Genomic DNA, 19,603 nt, shown 5'->3' with positions numbered 1-19,603 from the left:
AGAAATGCTCATGAATGTCAGTTTAGAAGCTATCAAAGTTCTCAAATAAAGCACCTTTTGAGAATGTCAATGTTTGTTGGGAATTATCTTACAAAACTAGGAAGTATTTTTGGTTTATATATTAAAAGTTATGGTTGTTTATTGATTTTAGTAAAAAAAAATCGCAACTTTTAGGAAAATGCCCCATTTTAGCCCGCAACAATCACAAAAAATGCCTGCAAAATCCTGGAGGGATTGTTTATTTATCTTCTTTAAGGACCAGATTACTATTTTTTTCTCCTGATTTCTGAAAACCGTGAGAGGTTGTTTGTACTATATACCATTTATTTATTTATTTTTTTGTTTCTTTGTTTTCTGTCAGGTCCTTGATCTCCATCACTCTCCAGCCTTAGTTTATATTTCTGCCCAGCTTTGTGGTTGAAGGGATTTCTGATTTTAGATTCCATACTCTGGCAGCATTCTTTGTTTTCTTTTTACCTGATAAAGAAAAACAGTGAACATATTTTACCTGCCGGTCGAGTCCTACGTTTGAGATTCAGTAAATGAGGCCCTTGGAGTTTAAAATGACTTCCTTGGTGAAGGGGGAACCAAAGGTTGTCGACACTAATAAAAAAACCGTCTCTGAAAATAAGTTTAAACTGTTGATCTGAGATCAAAAAAATAAAACTCCTGAGGGCTGACACTTATAAAAAGAATCCAGAAATTAAAGAGCTGTTTTACGCCAGAAATACCACAACATTTGGAAAACGGAAAAGAGATTTATCTGCTGTGGGAACGTGATAAAAGAAGTTTTTAAAAGCCTAAAACCTCTCAGTGGGACTCCCACTAAAAGGTGCTGTGTGTGAAGCAGATGGTGCTTTGATAGTGCAAAAAAAACTACCAGCTTTAAACTCTGCTAACGTATCTTTAGTTATCTATTAGTCACTGGACCTCGGTGTCTATGGACTGGGTTGTTAAACAGTCCGTGGTTAAAAAACTGTATGCAAAAAAAAAAAAAATAGGTCCTATTAATGTATCTGAGTGGACTGGAATACACCTGAACCTTTCCTTCTGTATGGCTACATTAGTGAATGCTCTGAAAGCTCTTTGCTTTCTTTTATTGCTTCTTATCGGCTCTATCCATCATCATAGCGCACGTGAGCGTTATTATAGCTGAAGTTAGATTTCAGAGGGCATGCTTGTTTGTTGGTTTGCACCGTCTGTCAGTTTAAACTTTGCTACTTTTTTATTTCTGAAGTTACAGGCATTCTTTGGGGTGACAACTGGATACCAACGTTCCTCCACCTCCGAAGAGGTTTTACTGTCTGTCCGTCACACCCCGAGCAAGGTGGACGTTGATCGGAGACACAAAATCCTCTCAGTAATGCCTAACTGATGCTGGACATCACAGACGCCACGCACAGACAAAGGCCTGTCCCCAATACTCTCACTTGCACCCTCGTGTCCTTCAAATGCGCGTTCACGCTGAAGGGTTTGAGTGTGTAGTGCAGGGGTCTCCAATCCTGGCCCTGGAGGGCCTCCATCCTGCATGTTTTCCTTGTTTCCCTGCTCCAACACACCTGATTCAGAGGTTAAATCACCTCTTCATGTTCTGCAGAAGCCTGTTAATCACCCATTGATTCAAATCAGGTGTGTTGGAGCAGAGGAACAAGTAAAACCTGCAGGATGGTGGCCCTGAGGACCTGGATTGGACACCCCTGGTGTAGTGTGTCCCAATTCTCCGGAGTGCTCTTTAGCCCCGCCCCCTTTGTGAATTTGATAAACATGTGTTGACGGGTCTTCCAGCGAAGTTTGCCGTCTAAATTTAGATTAAAATGAGCCTTGTTTTCCCAGGTTAGTATGCTGATGTTGTTTTTGGAGAAACAAACTAACAATATAAACTGGAATTTAAATTTCTCGTTACGAGTCTTAGTTAAACAAGCATCTGAACTCTTCAACAAACAGGTTTTTGAAAAGAATAAAAGCCCAAAAAAGGATTTACTTTAAATCCGTAGTCTTTTTTTTTTTTCAATCAATAATCATCTAACCGTATATGCAATTATACATCAGAAAAAGAACATAAAACAAGACTTTTTCATACAACAACATTTTTTGATTTATTAGTGAAACATTCAATTTATTCAAAAAAAAAGTTAAAAAACAAAAACAACTGGACTTCTATTCTGTAGCTGAAGACGTTTCGCTTCTCCTCCGAGGAGCTTTCTCAATTCAGAAATAGAGAGTGTGGAGTTGAGCTTTTAAAGCTGAGATGTGATGTAAGCTGGATTGCTTGCAAATTGTTCTCACTCTCCTAACAATGGAGGCTCGTTAGAANTCCTTGTTTGTCTGACTCACTGANGGGCCACTCTNGTCACATGAGTGCAGGTGTTGATTGGAGTGAAACTGACTGGGGATCAGGCCTAAAGCTCCATTATATGTTTTTGAAAGCTGAAATCTGAGACCTCCTCCTCTGTTTAATGTTGGTTTCTCCTTTTTGACATAGATGGCTTCTTTTACCCCCCTCTCAAACCATCTGTCTTCTCGGTCCAAAATATGAACATTTTGGTCCTCAAAGGAGTGTCCCTTATCCTTGAGGNGTAGGTGGACAGCTGAGTCCTGTCCNAGAAGAGGTGGCTCTCCTGTGTTGAGCCATGCGTCTGTGGAGAGGTTGTTTGGTCTCTCCAATATAAAGGTCTGAACATTCTTTGCTGCACTGAACTGCATACACAACTCCGCTCAGTTTTGGTTTGGGTGTTTTGGGTGTTTTGTCCTTTTTTTGAATTTACCATGGCCTGGATGACTGAGAATCTACACCAGCATATTCAATTTATTATTACATTATATTGATATTTATATTTAAGTCAAATACAGTTATTTATCTGTAATTAGCCTTTTCTGCTGGAGTAGCATCATCATAACAGGATCCAACATATGAGCCTATTATTTAAATTCAATATTTATTGACTATTTATGAAATGCAGGACTTTTTGCAATGCAGCCACCTCCCTTCTTTGCTCCTTGTTACTTGATAAAAGAGATAAAAATGTGAGTTGAGTCGTTTGGAGTCTGAACTAAAGTGTAACTTTTACAGATATTGAACGAAAATTTGATGCTGCAGTAGCTGAGAGTCATCTCCAACAGGCTTTGAGTGCTAACAGGTCAAGATTTGACCCAAAAGGATATTTAGTTTAACCCTTTAACTACCCGCTCAACCATATGGTTGAGGTAATTTTGGGTCACTATATCTCAAGGAGAGGAGTGCCTAACTTGGTTCAACCTGGTTAAGCCATCTCTACCATTTGGCTGTGATTCGCTATCCTAAAGATATCCACTAGAAGGCACTGTTTCTTTGAATAGTATTCTTCTTCACTCCCGCTTCAACCAGGATGTGCCATATATATATATATACCATATAAGTGGATATCTTTAGGATAGCGAATAACAGCCAAATGGTAGAGATGGCTTAACCAGGTTGAACCAAGTTAGGCACTCCTCTCATTGAGATATAGTGACCCAAAATTATCTCAACCATATGGTTGAGCGGGTAGTTAAAGGATATTTAGTTTAAAACTGAGAAAGGAAAGAAAGGCAGCAGGCAACATGAATTTTTTTCTTAAAATTTCTATATGTTAGAGCTGAAATCTCTCTCCTCTGCTATTAGTCAACATATTATTGTGGTCAGACTAAAATAATGTCCTTTTGTTTTGGTTCAAATGACAATTTTTCATAAAGATAGGTTTATTATATTGACATCTTTTCAAGGAAAAAAGCTTCCAAATATCTCCAAATGATTCAGCCCTAGGTTGTACAATTACTGTGAGCAGATAAAGTCACTGATTACGCTAGAATTATTGTTTTCTGGAGATTGTAATGCCCACTTCGCTCAGATATTGAGTCGCAGCCTGAGGCCAGCTCATTAAACGCTTCTGTGTACAGTTGGCCGTCCTCCAGAGAGCCCAGCGATGAGTTCGGTTCAATAAGCAGCTACGTCCAAGTCAACACGGGGTCAATATGGGACTAAAAGACAGAGAGTGGGGTTCATAATCTAAAACGGGTTTTACACAGCCAAGTGGTTAAAGACGAGAACAAAAAAAACAAACAAAACAAGTCATTAGCTTTATTGGGCTCACTCAAAAATATCACCAGAGGCTCCAAGATTTCTAAACCAAATATCCAATAACGTTACGTTGCCCGGCAACAATACCACCAAAATGCAATCAGGGGTGTAATGAAACCTAACCTATTTCTCCCGACAGTTAATCAATCCCTCAACAAGGAGACCTAGAAATTAACATGCTTTTTGCATTCCAGCTCTAAAAAGGAAACATTGCTATGATCCGATTAAAAATAAGAAACGAAAACACGGCAGCCTGTCCTTGAAACAACACGTTGGACGAAGTTCCTGCATGAAAGAACTGCTCAGACCTTAGAAAATGTCAAGGACCGATCCAACGCTCACTTCTTGACTCACCTCTTCGGGCATTTGACTCAGGCAGCTGGACAACTTTATTTTAATTCAGTGTTTTTTGTTTGGTTTTTATAAAACTATTTTATTATGTCGTTTTATTCTGTTTCTGTGTCACATTACTGTTTTCCTGTTTTGTTTATTTTTATTTTATTTTTTACAATCTAAGTACTGCATACTTTGTGCTTTTTTAGCCATTCTTTTGTCAAAACCTTCGGCTCATTCTGGAGGTGGCTGCTGTGACTTTTGGTTTTTGTAACTTTTATACTTTTCAAAATATTTAACTTTATTTACAAATATTTTCCCCACAAATATACACTGAGACAAAAATATTGTCTTTGAAATATGCTTCGGCTGCTTTATTTTTGTCTTCATGTGCTACTTTCAGTTTTTAGCTAGCATTTTGCTATTTTAGCCACTAGCTAACCGTTTGCTATGTTTACCTTTTATTTAAACTTTTTCTACTTTTAGCTTCTAGCTACAGTTTTGCTAGTTTTAGGTAGCTTTTTGCAACATTTAGCCTATAGCTAGCTTTTTCCTACTTTCAGTTTTTAGCTAGCATTTTGCTATTTTAGCCACTAGCTAACCTTTTGCTATGTTTACCTTTTAGTTAACATTTTGCTACTTTTAGCTTCTAGCTACAGTTTTGCTAGTTTTAAGTAGCTTTTTGCAACATTTAGCCTATAGCTAGTTTTTTCCTACTTTCAGTTTTTAGCTAGCATTTTGCTATTTTTAGCTACTAGCGAACCTTTTGCTACGTTCAGCTTTTAGTTAGCCTTTTGCTTCTTTTAGCTTCTCTTTTGCAACTTGAAACTTTTAGCTACTGTTTTGCCACATTTAGCTTTTAGCTAGTTTTTTCCTACTTTTAGTTTTTAGCTTGTGTTTTGATATTTTATAGGATTTTTATTACTTTAGGTTTTTAGCCAGCATTTTGTAACTCATGTTTTGTTCTTTTTGTCTCCTTTCGGCTGGTGCTCTGCTCAGCTTTAGCTTCTTTAAGACATTTTAGCTGTCATTCAGCGTTCATTCTGCATTTTCACAAAAAAATGAAACTTCTTGTTACATTATTATTCCACTCTTTGCATTTTACTGGTTTATGATGGTTTATGTCATTTTATGTCTCTTGGCTTTTATAAATGTTCTTTTGGTGCAACCTTTGTTTTTTGCAACTCTAATGAAATAAAATCAACCGTTTTTGTAAACATTAGCTCCCTGAATTTAGCTGCTGTTTCTTTAAGACCTGGTGAAAAACAATGAACTGAGACAGATTTTTCATCTGAGATTGTTTGAGGGTACTGTCATTAAATAAAACCTGGACTGCAGATGAGATGAGCTTAGAAAAGTATCCTTTGTGAGAAACTATTTAACCATTTACTTCAAGCTATGTCACATTTTAGACCAGTCGTGCCCAATCCTGGTCCTCGAGGGCCTCTTTCCTGCAGGTTTTTTCGGTTTCTCTGCTTCAACGCACCTGTTTTGAATGAATGGGTGATTAGCAGACTTCTACGGAGCTCGAGGACTTGCTGAAGAGGTAATTCATTCATTAAATTACATGCGTTGTATTGAGAAACAACTAAAACATGCAGGGTAGTTGCCCTTGAGGGTCAGGATTGGACACCACTGTTTCACATCATTTGAATGGATGAAAAAAAGTCAAAGAGCACAATGTGTTCTTTAAAAGTTGCTTTTGACATCTCCCATTTTCATAGAGAGAGATCAAGTGGAAATGTGGGTGTCACCGTAATTTGGTTTGCATATTATCCTGAAAGAAGCATTGCCAGAGGCCCAGAGAAAATCAGACACATTGATTTAGGGGAATAATTACCTTCCTAACAGATTAGAAGCTAAACGTTGTTAGAATCTGGAGTATAACAGATCTTGTAAAGTAAATTTGTTTTCAAAGCGAATCACGCAGGGACTTTATCTGGAAACGACAAACAGCAAAGACCTGAGGTAAGTAGTCTGATATAAAATTTAAATAAGTTTTGAATTCTACATCTGCAGCACAATCCAAGGGAGACTTAGCAGCTTGTTTTTGTTAAATCTGTGCAATCACTAAACTTAATCCACTTGACTAAATTATAAACAATCATTTCAAATCTGAAAACATCCTTTATAGTCTTCTGGTGTTATAGCAGAAAGGTGCCATTTATAGTAAAAATAGTGACACAGGAGAACAGCGTGATGATTTTCAGTGGTGAGCACATGATTGGACCTGATTTCAAGGGTTTTATAAACTGATCGTTACTAGATGCAACTATTTTGCTAACTTCAACACAAGTGCCCCTGTATAACTTTATAACAACTTTGCTATGATGTAAAAAACCCACACCAGAACATGAATGGTCTTTGCAGGGTCTCTGTAAGATCTTCAGGGCCGGATTTAAAATGCGGTGGGCTCACCATTACGTGCACAAAACCTCTTGTGGTGGTTTATCATTGAGGTCCTGGATCACTACAGGGGTCTGAATGCTCACTGAATACAGCAAGAAAGTCGCTAGTTTGGCAACATTTGTTATGAGTGGTCAATTTTTTTAAAATGATGACATATTTTTGTGTTGCACAGCTTGTAAAACTCTATTCTAGGCCATGCACGGTGTTTTGTTGCCCACCTTCGCACACATCAACCTGCCTCAGCTCATCTTTCACCCACCTTGGCAGCCGCCCCCACATTTCAAAATTAAAAAAAAAAAAAGTTTGAGACATGCACACAAAAACTGACTATTTTGAGAGAAAATTTGTCACACAGGTTTTTTTTTTCAACATGTTTAAAACTCGAGTGAGAAGACTGCAAGCCTCTGCGACTCACACGAAAATACTGAGAACCCCTACAAACGTCTGGAGACGTTTTGGAGACTCCAACAAGAATGCTGGTTGCCAAATAACTGCCAACAGTCAAAGCTCAGAGAAATACTGCCTTTAGGCTAAGACGTGAAGGTGACAAGATCCTAAACGTAACATAGTTCAGACGTGACACACGTGGTGGTAGCATCACGCTAGCGTGGCCTGATCTTCTAGGACAGAGGTGTCAGACTCCAGGCCTCGAGGGCCGCAGTCCTGGGAGATTTAGACTTTTCTGCCCAACACACCTGATTCAAATGGTTTAATCACCTCCTCACCAAATCATCAATTTCTCCAGGAGCATGGCAACAAGTCATCCATTTAAACCAGGTGTTTTAAATTAAGAACACGTCTAAAAAATGCAGGAGAGCGGCCCCAGAGGAATGGAGTTTGACACCTGTGTTCTAGGACGAAGCTGCATCCTGATGCGGTTCAAGAAAATACTGACAGGATGGGTGCATACAGCACTTTTTTTCCCCAACCTCAAATTAAAAATTTGTAAGCAAAATTTGTGGCCAGATGCCAAAAACCACGTGTGTTTGTTTAACTATGGAAACAGCCAAAGTGATTGAAAATAGGTTAAACTTACCAGCCATATTTGTTACCATTATTTAAGCTTCCACATGATTTCCTGCAGAAGTCCTTTGTTTAGATTAAGTGTGGACCTGTTTCAGAACTGCATTCAATATATCTGGGAATCTACTGGAGTAAACTCTTTCATACTGCAATGTTTAATGTAGTTAAGGATAACTTTTTCATGTTTGGTTTCATACTTTGCACCTTTAAAGCAAAAAGGTGCACAAACCACAGTCTCATGTGGATGCATAATGTGCTTCCTGTGGTGCGAGCAGATAAACTCTCCTCTCCAGCTGTGGCTCTGTAAACCATTTGTTCCTGTCTCGGTTGGATGGAGCCTTTTGAGACTCTAAAGCTGCAAAGAAATCAGGGAAAACTTTGAGTATCAATGATCAGCTGCAGCCTCTCCCAAGATGCTCACAGGGAAAGTTGGTTGTTGGGAATCAAACTGTGTGTGCGTACGTTTATGGCAGACTACAAGAGGAAGTGGGTCACAGAGTCTCCAGGGAGCCAATCTGGTAGCTTGAACCTTCTCTCCATCATACATGTTTAATAATGGATTGTAACATTTTGAAAGGCTCTGCCTTTTCACTTGTAATAAAAAGCAAAGAAAAAAATGTTTGTATACACACTGTGGATCACATAAAGTGCTAACTTACATGCTTTCTCCTAAACATTTAATCCCAAAGGAACAGAAGGAATTATCTATGGGATCCTGCTTTGATCAAATAACTTAGAATTTCTTATTTTTAGGAACTACCCTTCAACGGTACCCCATGATATTCCTTTAGTTTGATTTTATTTTATTTTTTTACAGTTTTTCATGGTCTTTTATAATGTTTTCAAGGGAAATTCTTCATGACTGATCAGATGGTTGCTTTTAAAATAAATTCCAATGAACCGCTCCAGTTTGGAAGTCTAAAATGTCTTTTTTACATGAATGAATCTGTTTTTTTCTTTGTTTGTTTGTTTTTTTTAGTTTTTTAGATCCATGGCTGCACAGCGATGTGTTGTGATTTAATATCGGGTGGGGCTGTGTCTCACTCTCTCTCCCCCCCTTTCCAGGCTGCCAGCGTAAAAAAGAAATCAAACCATCACTTCCATTCAGTCTGTGAGGAGAGTGGCTCCTCCTGCAGCATCCACACACACACACACACACACATATAGATCTGAAACACTTTGTGAAATCTTCTGGTGCTAATGGATTCAAACAAGTTCACAGTTCATTCTCTTCTTGCATTTGCAGTGAACCTTACAGTGACAACCAGTGTTTGATGTGTGTGTGTGTGTGTGTGTGTGTTTGCACTTCTAGATGGTCTTAACAGTTTTCCTTCAGCTCTGTTTCAGACTTACCATAAATGCACAAAGAAATCCAATAAATGTTCACAACTTTAGCTGCAAAGATCTTTTACATGTATACTTTTGCAGTTTGCAATTTTATTTTATTTTAATCTTTATGCATAAGAGGAACAAAAAGTGTTCCCTCTCTCGCACACCAGCTGCTGAAATAAAACACTTCGCTTCTGGTGTTTTTTTCTAAAAATACAAAGTTGTTGTTAATCTGCCCCTGGAGCTCATAATGTGTCTGAAACGCGTAACTTACGCACATAACCATAGCTGAAAGAGGCTGACCTGAGTCCGTGTAGCGCGGTCTGGCCAGGTCCCTGAAGTAGTAGATGAAATCCAGGCAGTTGTCGTCCTGCACCTCTCCCTTGGAGCACAGGTCGGACAGCAGTTCCAGCGCCTTTCGACAAATCTCATCCTCTCTTTCTGCAGGCATTGCCCTCCAGCATCCTCCTGACTGCCCCGGCTGATCCTCCTCTCTTTGCCACACACAATCACACAATCACTCAGTCATACAAAGCGCATCAAGCAGCGTAAAGACGCACGACAGAACACCGTGGCTACACCCCTGGATAGTTCCTGCGCGCGCGACGCATCCGCGAAATCTACAGAAACTCGGAAGTTTAGGTGAGTTTAAATGAAAGCGCGAGGTTTAAACTTGAATGTGAGAAGTTAGAAAGGGTCCTTGCTCGCATGGTGTTGCTGCTGAGGAATAAAAAGCGTCTCTTCTCCTCCCGTCTTCTCAGTGATGCTGCTGAATCACTGAGACTTCAGGCTTCAGCAGCGCCAGTCAAGGTCCTTGAATGAATGCGCGGCTTTCTCTGTTTCTCAATGCACCGAGATGCAGAGAGACAGACAGGAAGTTCTGCCTCCATCAACACCCCCTCCACCTCCACCTCCACAGCCAAGCTATCCAAGGATTAGCTTCAGTCCTCTGAGGGAAAGCCAGAAGAGATTCATGCCTTCCCTCCTCCTGAACAACAAGATGAACCCGTTCAGTCTTTTCTGTCTCACACTGATGAAAGTCAAAGATCTGCTCCCTTCATGGAAATATAAAATCTACAACAGTCCTTGAAAAAATGCATGTTGCCCCCCCCACCTCTGATGCCAGAGTTTTCAATTCATGAAATGATGGAGCTGGAGCTGTTTTGGTTAAACCTCGAACATAACATTATGTGAAATGTCATGCAATATCTTGTGTGATCTTGCATGATCTTTGGCGGCGGGCGATAATGAAGTTACGTCCCTATGGGTTGCTGGGTAGCAGATGTTTCAGTGGAGCAGGGGGTCCAAAGAGCTGAGAGGGTCCACATGCATGAGCCTGACCTTTACAGATAAATGTCACATTAAAGCCTCTGTGCAAAAAGGCTTCGCTCCTCCGTCTGTTTCTTTCTGTTTGTCTGGTTTCAGGAGAAGACATTAAGGCAAAGCAACAAGTGATGCCAAGCAACAATGAAACCACCGTTGTGTTATTCAGCTGCATTTTCGTGATGAGCAAAGTGAAGTCAGGCACATGCAGGAGGGTCCAACTGCTTATCAAAGCATTTAAAAAAGAGTTTCAGTCACTCACATTTTAAAACTTCTGCCAAATATCAAATAATGGGGACCAAAGTTTGGACACATAAATAAAAAAAAACTGGAAATTGTCTCAAAAGTAGAGAAATGCAAAAATGGAGACAAGCAGAATGGTCTGTATCAACTTTAGGCACCGTTTGTTGTTTTATTTGCATATGATAAACCGATTAACATTTCTAACACAAAACCTTATAATCTTTTTCCAGCTTGTGTCACGCAGAAGAAAGTACAAATAAAAAATTTAAACCGACACAAGTAAAAAGAATTTTAAAACTTGTTTTTAAATGGATAAAACACCCTTTGTAACTAAAGCGCTCATAAAACACATTCAAGTTTTTGTAAAAATCACTTTAAGGGAGGAAAAATATAAGAAGACTTTGGGTTTGGAGACAATAGGTCTAACAGGATGTGAATAAAACTTAATTAAAACCGTAAAACTGAGAGAGATCCTCTGTAACTCCTTTGGTTGTTTTGACCAGTAGTAGTTCAGTTTGATGCAACTTAATGTCATTAAAATAAAACCAACTCCAGCTTTTTTCATTTCTGTTGCATCAAATCAAAAAACTGCTCCAAAAATATGAGCATTTGTTGCTTTAATAATCCAAATATTCTCTCTAATAGAGACCTGTTGCACATAAAGACGTAAATTCTTGATGAAACTGACGAATTCTTTCACACATTTCTCATTCATTAAGCTTTTGTTTCCTCGTTTCCTGTTGCTGTTACTGTTATTAAATATGTGGAGCTTTTATTTCTGCAGCCTAGTTGAAGGGATTAAATGTCATATTGTCCTAAAAAAACTGCCAACGTGGTTTTGCTTTGCTTTGTGGTCTTGAACTTATTTTTACCAAACTGCTATTGTTAATAGAAAGGAGTATGGAGTGAAAAATGTTGTTCTATCATTTGAAAACCAGGCAGCTGGTGAGTAATATTTTGTGGGTGGATGTGCTTCATCCAAACACTTTTCATTATTCATCCTAATGTGAATTAAATGAAGTACAAATAAATGAATGCAGTCAATTAATCAAAGAACTCATTTGATTTTTGTCACTAGCAATTTAAAAAAGACATTTAAAAGTATAAAACAAGGATCTGCATGCAAAATCAGGCATCGTAAAAACCAGCTTTTTTAATTTTTTGAGTATGGAAATTAAAACAGAAACATGAAACGATGTTTTTTCATTTGCAAAATAAAATATCAGTGCACGTATCATTTAGCTGTTTCAGACGCTTCTGCAAAAGATATATTCTGCATAGAAAGGAGATAATTATAAAAGGTGTCACAGTCTATTATTTTCTGATATTATCTGTCCTCAGTGGAAAACATCTGGATGATCAAAACCAGATGTTTTATTTTTATCTGCTCCCAAAAGAACCTTTTCATGCTTAACAATATATCATGTAAATATATATAAAGGTTTATTATCGAATTCGTCTAAAGTCACGTCTTCTACCAATCAGATTAAAGCTGCTTATTGCAACTATTGAACTATAATTGGTGCAATTTTGAAAGCGTTCACTCCAGTAGTTTTTAAAACATGCTATTCTAAAATGCAGGTCCACAATCAATGTAAATAGTCTTTTTATCTGCACAAATCTTGTTATAAATACGGACCAACGCATCCAAATTGTCAGACTTCTCCATCTTATTGTTGACCTGTTTTCAGTCCCTTTGGCTGTTTTCGTAGGTTTCTTACTTTATTGTTTTTTGTTAACTCTCTTCATGAATTCACATCGAGTACCTTTGCTAAAATACTGAATATGCATCAAATTTGAGGACACTAAAAAAGGATAAATTTATTTTCTGCGTGCTTCTCATCAGCACCACCTTCGCTCTGATTGGACATGGATGTTATTTTGATAAAAAAAACAACAGAAAGTTTGTCTTAAATATTTAGGAGAGCTGTGGATCAGGTCATGAACCTCTGCCCAAATTATAAGAGCAGACATTCAGAATTTACCCGGATATTAGAAGATCGCAGCTGTTTGGTCATCAAACTGTCATTAAATACGATTTTAGCTCCTCTCAGATCAAAACAGATCGGCTGAAGGCTCATCAGAACTGGGATTTATTGGCACTTCTTAATGAACTTTATCAGCTATGGAGGCTTTTCTAATGAGAACATGATCATTTAATCTTGTAAAACTCTGAGAGAAAAAGCTTTAGTGTCAAAAATTTGGCAAATTATGTGTCGGAATGAGCCATTAATTGTGCTAAAGTGGTGCTGCAGAATTAACAGTGAAGTGCAGAAACAGGTTGCTGCTGCTGAAAAAGAGGTAACTCCACTTTTTGACTTTTGTTTTTCAAACAGGGCTCATGTTGTTGTTTTTGTTTTTAACAATGACAACCTGTAAGCTTAGCTTTAGATATTCACACAGTTTGATGACACGGATGTGACTCTAATGTTTTTAAGCAGTAATGGGCTATAAAACCGTGCTCTGAGGTAAACTGTGATTATGTTTACTTCTCATCAACCGCATCGAATGGTATCAAAACATCCTCAGTGCATCAATAATTAAATGCTTAGCATTCCTTAAAGCAGGGGTGTCAAACCCAGTGATGTAAGGGGGCCAAAAAAAAAAAAAATTGGTCCTAGCCAAGGGCCAATCATGATCAATATTTATTAAAAATTACATATATTAACCTTGGTTTTAGATGCATTATGTCAGATCATTCATACCTTTTCCCAGTTACAGATTATACAGAATTTAGAGCAAACAGACTTTAATGAACACAGACAAATAGATCAAACTTCTGAAAGCACATCATCAGCAGTCATTTCTTACGCCTCACTCAGCTTTTAAATGAAGTTTTTAACATTAAAACAGTTTTTTTAAAAGCCATCAACAAAAACCTGATCATACAGAAATTAAAACTATATATTGTTGGCTTCTATGTCACTGTCAGAGAAAACTTCACTAATTAGGCTCAGTTCTTTTAAGCAAAATAAGAATCAGAGACTCGATCTGAACCAGACTAGAGGGCCGGATGAAATGTTACAGAGGGCCGGATCTGGCCCGCGGGCCTTGAGTTTGACACGTGTGCCTTAAAGGGATTCAACTCTAAGATCATCTCATGGTGAGAAATAACGTTTAAACCCTTAGGATGTCACGCTCAGAGGATGTGTTGTTAATGACTCTCAGCTACTACCACATTAAATTATAGCTCAATGTTTGCAAAACTGATTTACGTGTAGCCATTTTTATGTTTTTTAGGGTAAGTTGATTGTGGCAGCCATCTTGAATGAAGCTCACTGTGTCTGTTGAACATGTATACATCCAAAAATGACTTTCTGCATGTGCTCAGATTATTTGTTCATATCAAAAAAATGTCTCTTGTTTGTTTCCAGTTTGCACACAGACCCATGGTGCACCTGCATGTGTGTGTGTGTGTGTTTCATCCCGGGGTGGGTCTGCCAGGCCTGGGAATGTGGGTGAGTTCGCTGCAGCATTTATTTGGGAGGATCCTGCCAGGGCTTTCAGCCAGCCCAGCTGGCTCAGGGGAACTGAAGGCTTGTGTTCTGCCTCCACACCAGTCGCTCTGATAGTTACCGCTCCTCACACAGCAGCATCCACGTAGAAACTCCTCCTCGCCGAGGCTGGAAGGACTGCAACAACTTTGGTTTACCTCGAACATGCATTCAAATACAAACTGTGAAGAAAAATCACTAAAACATCTATATGAACAAAGGCCCTGCATTCGTTGAAGAGATGCATATCGCCTGCTGACTTTCATGGCAGCAGTTTTGGACCAAGATTATCTTATGTTGAGAATACAACCTTTTTGGCAAGCCCTGAAAATAACTTTGAGATTTAACTTTATGTTATTTTTGTTTCATTCTGTTTTTATTTCCATTTTACACAACAGCTCAGCTTTTTCGGGGTTGGGAGTGTAGAAGAAGAGCAACATGGAGGCTTGCAGTGTTAAACAGAAGAAGAAGCAATGAAAATCGAGCTCTGTGGATAAATTAACCTGTGAGGAGCTTCAGCAGAGTTGACCCAAATGGCTTTATGAACAAAAGTGCACGTGCATCTACAAACTCAACTGATCGGAGTATGCTAACATGGAAACCATTAATCTAAAGCAGGGGTCTCCAGTCCTGCTCCCCGAGGGCTTCTATCCTGCATGTTTTCCTTGTTTCCCTGCTCCAACACACCTGATTCAGAGGTTAAATCACCTCTTCATGTTCTGCAGAAGCCTGTTAATCACCCATTGATTCAAATCAGGTGTGTTGGAGCAGAGGAACAAGTAAAACCTGCAGGATGGTGGCCCTGAGGACCAGGATTGGAGACCACTGATCTAAAGGAATCCATTTTAAAAGTAAAACCAGTGGGAGTCCTAACATCACCTGTCACTACTTCTTAACCCCTTTGCAATGACAAGAACTTTATAAAAATCTTGAATAACATCATAAAAGTGTCATTTGTTATGCTGACTCTAACAACCAGGACTACGAATAAAATAATAAACACTTCCAGGGATAAAAAGTTGGATTAAAGTGGTCCAAGAGAAGCTGATCATCTCTTCTCAACACATGCAGTCTGCGTTTTCAGCTGTGTGTGTGTGTGTGTGTGTGTGTGTGGGTGGTTTTCTTTGTGCTTTCACTTTATTCATTTCATCACCTTCCAAAACAAAATCAATAAAAAACATTTAGGACCACAACATTTCGTCCAATCTGCAAAAGTTATTGAACACCCTGTAGTCAAAACATTTAATGAAACCGTTTCAGACAGATCCGTTTGGAGATAGTCTTTTTGAAAGCCGAGAAAAACATCAAACAGGTTTCTCCTATTTGATGATGTTTGGATTTTATCTGTTCATCTCTATCAAAGATGGAGAGAAAAACTAAGCAAACCTGAATAGGGGAGGAGAAGAAAGAGAGGAGGGTAAAGATGGAGGAAAGCGGTGAGGTAGTGTTTAAAAGGAAGGCAAGCGCTGAGCAAACAAGTGAGTCTTTGAAGGCCTTGGCATTTGACTGCAGGATGTGAGATCTAAGAAAGAAAAATGCAATTTTCTTTTAACAATGAAGATGGAGTAGTCTGAGAGGGCCCTGGAACCTTTTCCAACCATCTATCAGTCCGGAGCTTTTATCAACATCAAAACCAAACATTAGCACTTTTCTTTTCCTCACATCACTCCAGCTGACACGCAGTCGTCTTTGAAAGTAACAACACCCTTTTTCAATTTTAGAGCTTTATGTACCGGGACAAAAGGAATATCATTTTTGGTGCTTATCAGATTTTAAAATTACACAAATCCAATCTAAAATAAATAACAGCAGATTACATGTTACATAAATAAACTTGGCTGAACTGCAGTAGTGGTGTAAAAAAGTACACTTTATGATGCTTTGAAGTCGCCGTCTTCTTTCTAACCTTATTTTTATAGAGAACTTCTGACCCTCGTTTCTTTTACATTGTTTCAGTTCCTTGAGGTTTAGTTTTCCCGAACATCCTGCCGCGGCGTTCAGCTGATCTGTTGTAGATTTGTTCGAGTTCTGCAGATTTTGTGTTTTTATTTCGATGAAACTTTGCAAACCTCAGCTGTGTTGCCATCTTTGTTTTAGACGGAAAAAGCTTTCTCCTGGAAATCCGTTAAAACAAGACATGATAGTTCAGTCTTTTTCTAAACGTTCTGCCAATAACTCGAACATTTAGGGAAGCAAGGTGGAAAAAAAACTAGAGAATTTGCAATTTCTGTGAAAATTGGCGCTGGATGACTTTGCTGAGAGCTGCTGAAGAAGCTGGAACTGAGTTGATTAAGCTAAAAGAAGGAGACTTTTAGTTAAAAATTAAAAAAGGCTAAATGTTAGCTAAAAAAGAACAAGGTTATCTAAGAGCTAACGTAGCAAAAAGCTATCCAAAAACAGCACAAGCAAGTAGCTGAAGCAGATTTCAAACAGAATGATGGTTTTTAAAGGAACTGAAAAGATCTTAATGTATTTTTATGGGGAAAATATTTGTAAATAAAGGTAAATATTTTAAAAAAGCATAAAAATTACATAAACCATTCATGCTGAATGTTTTGATATATGAATGGCTAAATTAGCACAAAATATGCAGAAGTAAAAACTGTCCAGAAAACTAAAACCAGCAATATTCACACAAAAACTCAAGATGTTTATCCATGAGAGCTGGTTAACAGGTCGATATTATCATTCTGATCCTTTTAAACCTGGTAAATGTTTAACCATAATATTAATCAGAATATCTGAGTCTTGGTTTAATTCCTGCACAGAAACCCAGGAGCTGAGCTTTGCCCCTGGGCTTCCTGCAGGTTAATAAGGCCACATTTTACATAATGAGTAAACAGACTGACTAAAATCATGTTTTGGTCACATGTTAAACAAGGAAGCTGCAGACTTCAACTAACTGAGGAAACGAAAGTCTAATTAATTGTGAAACTGTGAAGCTTAGGGGAGAAAAAAAGAGTTAGTAAGTGTTTAGAAACACCTGAAAACAAACTGATTAGTGAGCATTCAGAGCAGAAACAGCCACTTTAACACATAAATAAACAGTAAGAATCCATGTTTTCTGCATTATTTGGTTGTAAAATGTGATGAAATTACCTGCTAACCCCAAAGCTGAGACAAATGACTGCTTACGTCTTCTTTGAAAGTTTTAAATCAGGCCACAGATTCCCTCTTCTTTCAGTGTCTGCAGTTCATCTGAAATAAGAGTTTCCTCTAAAAGAGAGGCGCCATAAAACTTCCTAATAGCGCACACGAACAATTGCTCACTTCAGACAGGAAAGAGGAGCGAAGGGAAGTTCAGTTTGTTTCATCATGACCCGAATGACTGAGACTCTTTTCACTTCAACGGTTCCTGTCTCTGCTGCAGAAACAATCAGAACAAAACGTCCTCCAAGGTTTGGATCCTCGGAGAGAAGCTCTGCAGTTTCGCTAATCATTAAAAAGCTTTTGGCTGATTTTGTAATCTTTTTTTTTTTTAGATTGACTTTTTGATTTTTTTTTTAAGTGTACTGTAGTTTGTGCTGCAGTATCTGTGACGTTTTAGTTGTGGAACTGGAAGGTAAAAGCAAAGCAAATGAATAAAAACCTCCCAGATTTCACAGATTATGATGCTTTTTCTGTCACATTTCCCTTTCTGTCAGCCTCTATAATTGTTTCCTTGGTTCATAGGTTTTTGTTGTGTTTTTAGTTTTGATTTCTTTTGCTCGTCTCTTGTCTGTAAGTTAGCATTTCATCGATTCATGATAGATGTTGTAAAGATAATTTCCTGTTTTTTTGCTTTATGTTGTGTATCCTTGTCTTATTCCCTGTCAGTTCTGATGTTTCCTCCTGGTTTCAGTTCATTTCTTATTCCTGATTTTTGTTTTATTCTGTTGCCTTTAGATTTATTTTAGTTGTGTAAATGCTGATTCAACTTTGATATGTTGTCTTACTGTTAGTGTAATTTTTTTAATTTATTTACCTTTGCATAGTTTATCTTATTTTAGTCATATATCAAAATGTTCAGCTCATTCAGGAAATGTGTGCTCCAACTTTTGGTTTTTGTAACTTTTGTACTTTGAAAACATTTAACTTTATTTACCATAAAAAGTTCTCTTTAGTTGCTTCGAAAAAACTTTGTTCTTTTTTAAAACTGCTCCAGCAAACTGATTCTATGTTTGTCTTGTGTTACATTTAGCTTTTAGCTACGACTCTGGCTACTTTTAGCTTTCAGCTAGCCTATTGCATCTTTTTGCTTTTAGCTCGGCTTTTTTCTACTTTTTCACAAGCTTTTTGCTGCTTTTAGCTAGAGTTTTGCTAAATGTAGCTAGCATTTTGCATATTTTATTTTTTAGTTAGTGCTCTTCCTTTTTATTTTTAACAAGTCAGTCGTTCAGCACTTAGCATTCTTTTGGTATTTTTGCAGAAAATGCTGTTTTGCTAGTTGATTGTGTTGCTCCTCGTCCTCCTGCCGTCTACCTGTGAATCTGCATTTTGAGCCACACTCGTAACACCTTCAGGATGATGTTTTCTCGTTAGTGTGAAGTGCTCTTTTTCACCGTAAACATCGCTGCTTGTTTTCCCCCCAAACATATTCCATTTGAATTTATCAGAAAAAACATTTTTCCTGCAATTAGTTTTGGAAATCTTTTGCACGTAGTGATGTTTTCTAGAAACTGCGTTCTTAAACAGTACGTTTTAGTGATTGTTTAGTTAGATTAATAAGATTTATATTAGCTCTCATTGGTTAATTTTGACTCTAAAGCTTCTTATTTTTACCTCATTGAGTGTTAGCTGGATGCCCAGTTATTCAGAGAGGACCTTCTTTATCTATAGGAGGCTTACCAGACACACGGTCACATGAAAATCTTTGCTATTACTTTGGAAAACTTTCCATCTTATGCTAATCAACTATTGATTATCAGGCTTCAGAGATTTCTTTTTGTGTGAGGCTTGGTTCACATCAGCAGGTGTTTCCTGTAATTAGCAAACTCTGAAAGTTAGACCGAACTCTAACAAACATCTTCAGCTGTTTTATTGATTTAACTCAGTCTGTTTCCTTGTCCTTTTCACTCCTGACTCTAATTAGTTTTTTTATTGAGTGTGTGCGTGTGTGTGTGTGTGTGTGTGTGTGTGTGTGTGTGTGTGTGTGTGTGTGTGTGTGTGTGTGTGTGTGTGTGTGTGTGTGCAAAGTATACTGTAGTAGTTATTTTGAAAAATAAAGGTATGGAAAAAGAATCAATTTTCCAAGTGGGGAGTTCTGTAAAGAAAAATAAAATGATGAAGACGCTTTTGAAGTTTTACAGTTTTATAAGTTTAAGATCCTGCATCAGAGAAACAAGACCGTGCTCACGCCCACAATAGCCTTTTA

At 38.0% G+C, this 19,603-nt stretch overlaps 1 protein-coding gene across 1 annotated transcript in view; it reads right to left on the bottom strand.

Annotated features, from left to right (window-relative positions):
* Positions 1–10,090, bottom strand: part of syt9b (synaptotagmin IXb) — a 49,568-nt gene extending 39,478 nt beyond the window's left edge. The window contains exon 1 of the mRNA XM_017428938.3: positions 9,494–10,090. Coding sequence (XP_017284427.1) covers positions 9,494–9,641 — 148 coding nt within the window. The 5' untranslated portion in view covers positions 9,642–10,090. The remainder of the gene's footprint in view (positions 1–9,493) is intronic.
* Between the last annotated feature and the right edge of the window lie 9,513 nt (positions 10,091–19,603).

This window comes from Kryptolebias marmoratus, linkage group LG11 (genome assembly GCF_001649575.2).
Source record: "Kryptolebias marmoratus isolate JLee-2015 linkage group LG11, ASM164957v2, whole genome shotgun sequence".
In the NCBI taxonomy this organism is placed as follows: domain Eukaryota; kingdom Metazoa; phylum Chordata; class Actinopteri; order Cyprinodontiformes; family Rivulidae; genus Kryptolebias; species Kryptolebias marmoratus.
This window is presented reverse-complemented; position numbering and strand designations above follow the sequence as displayed.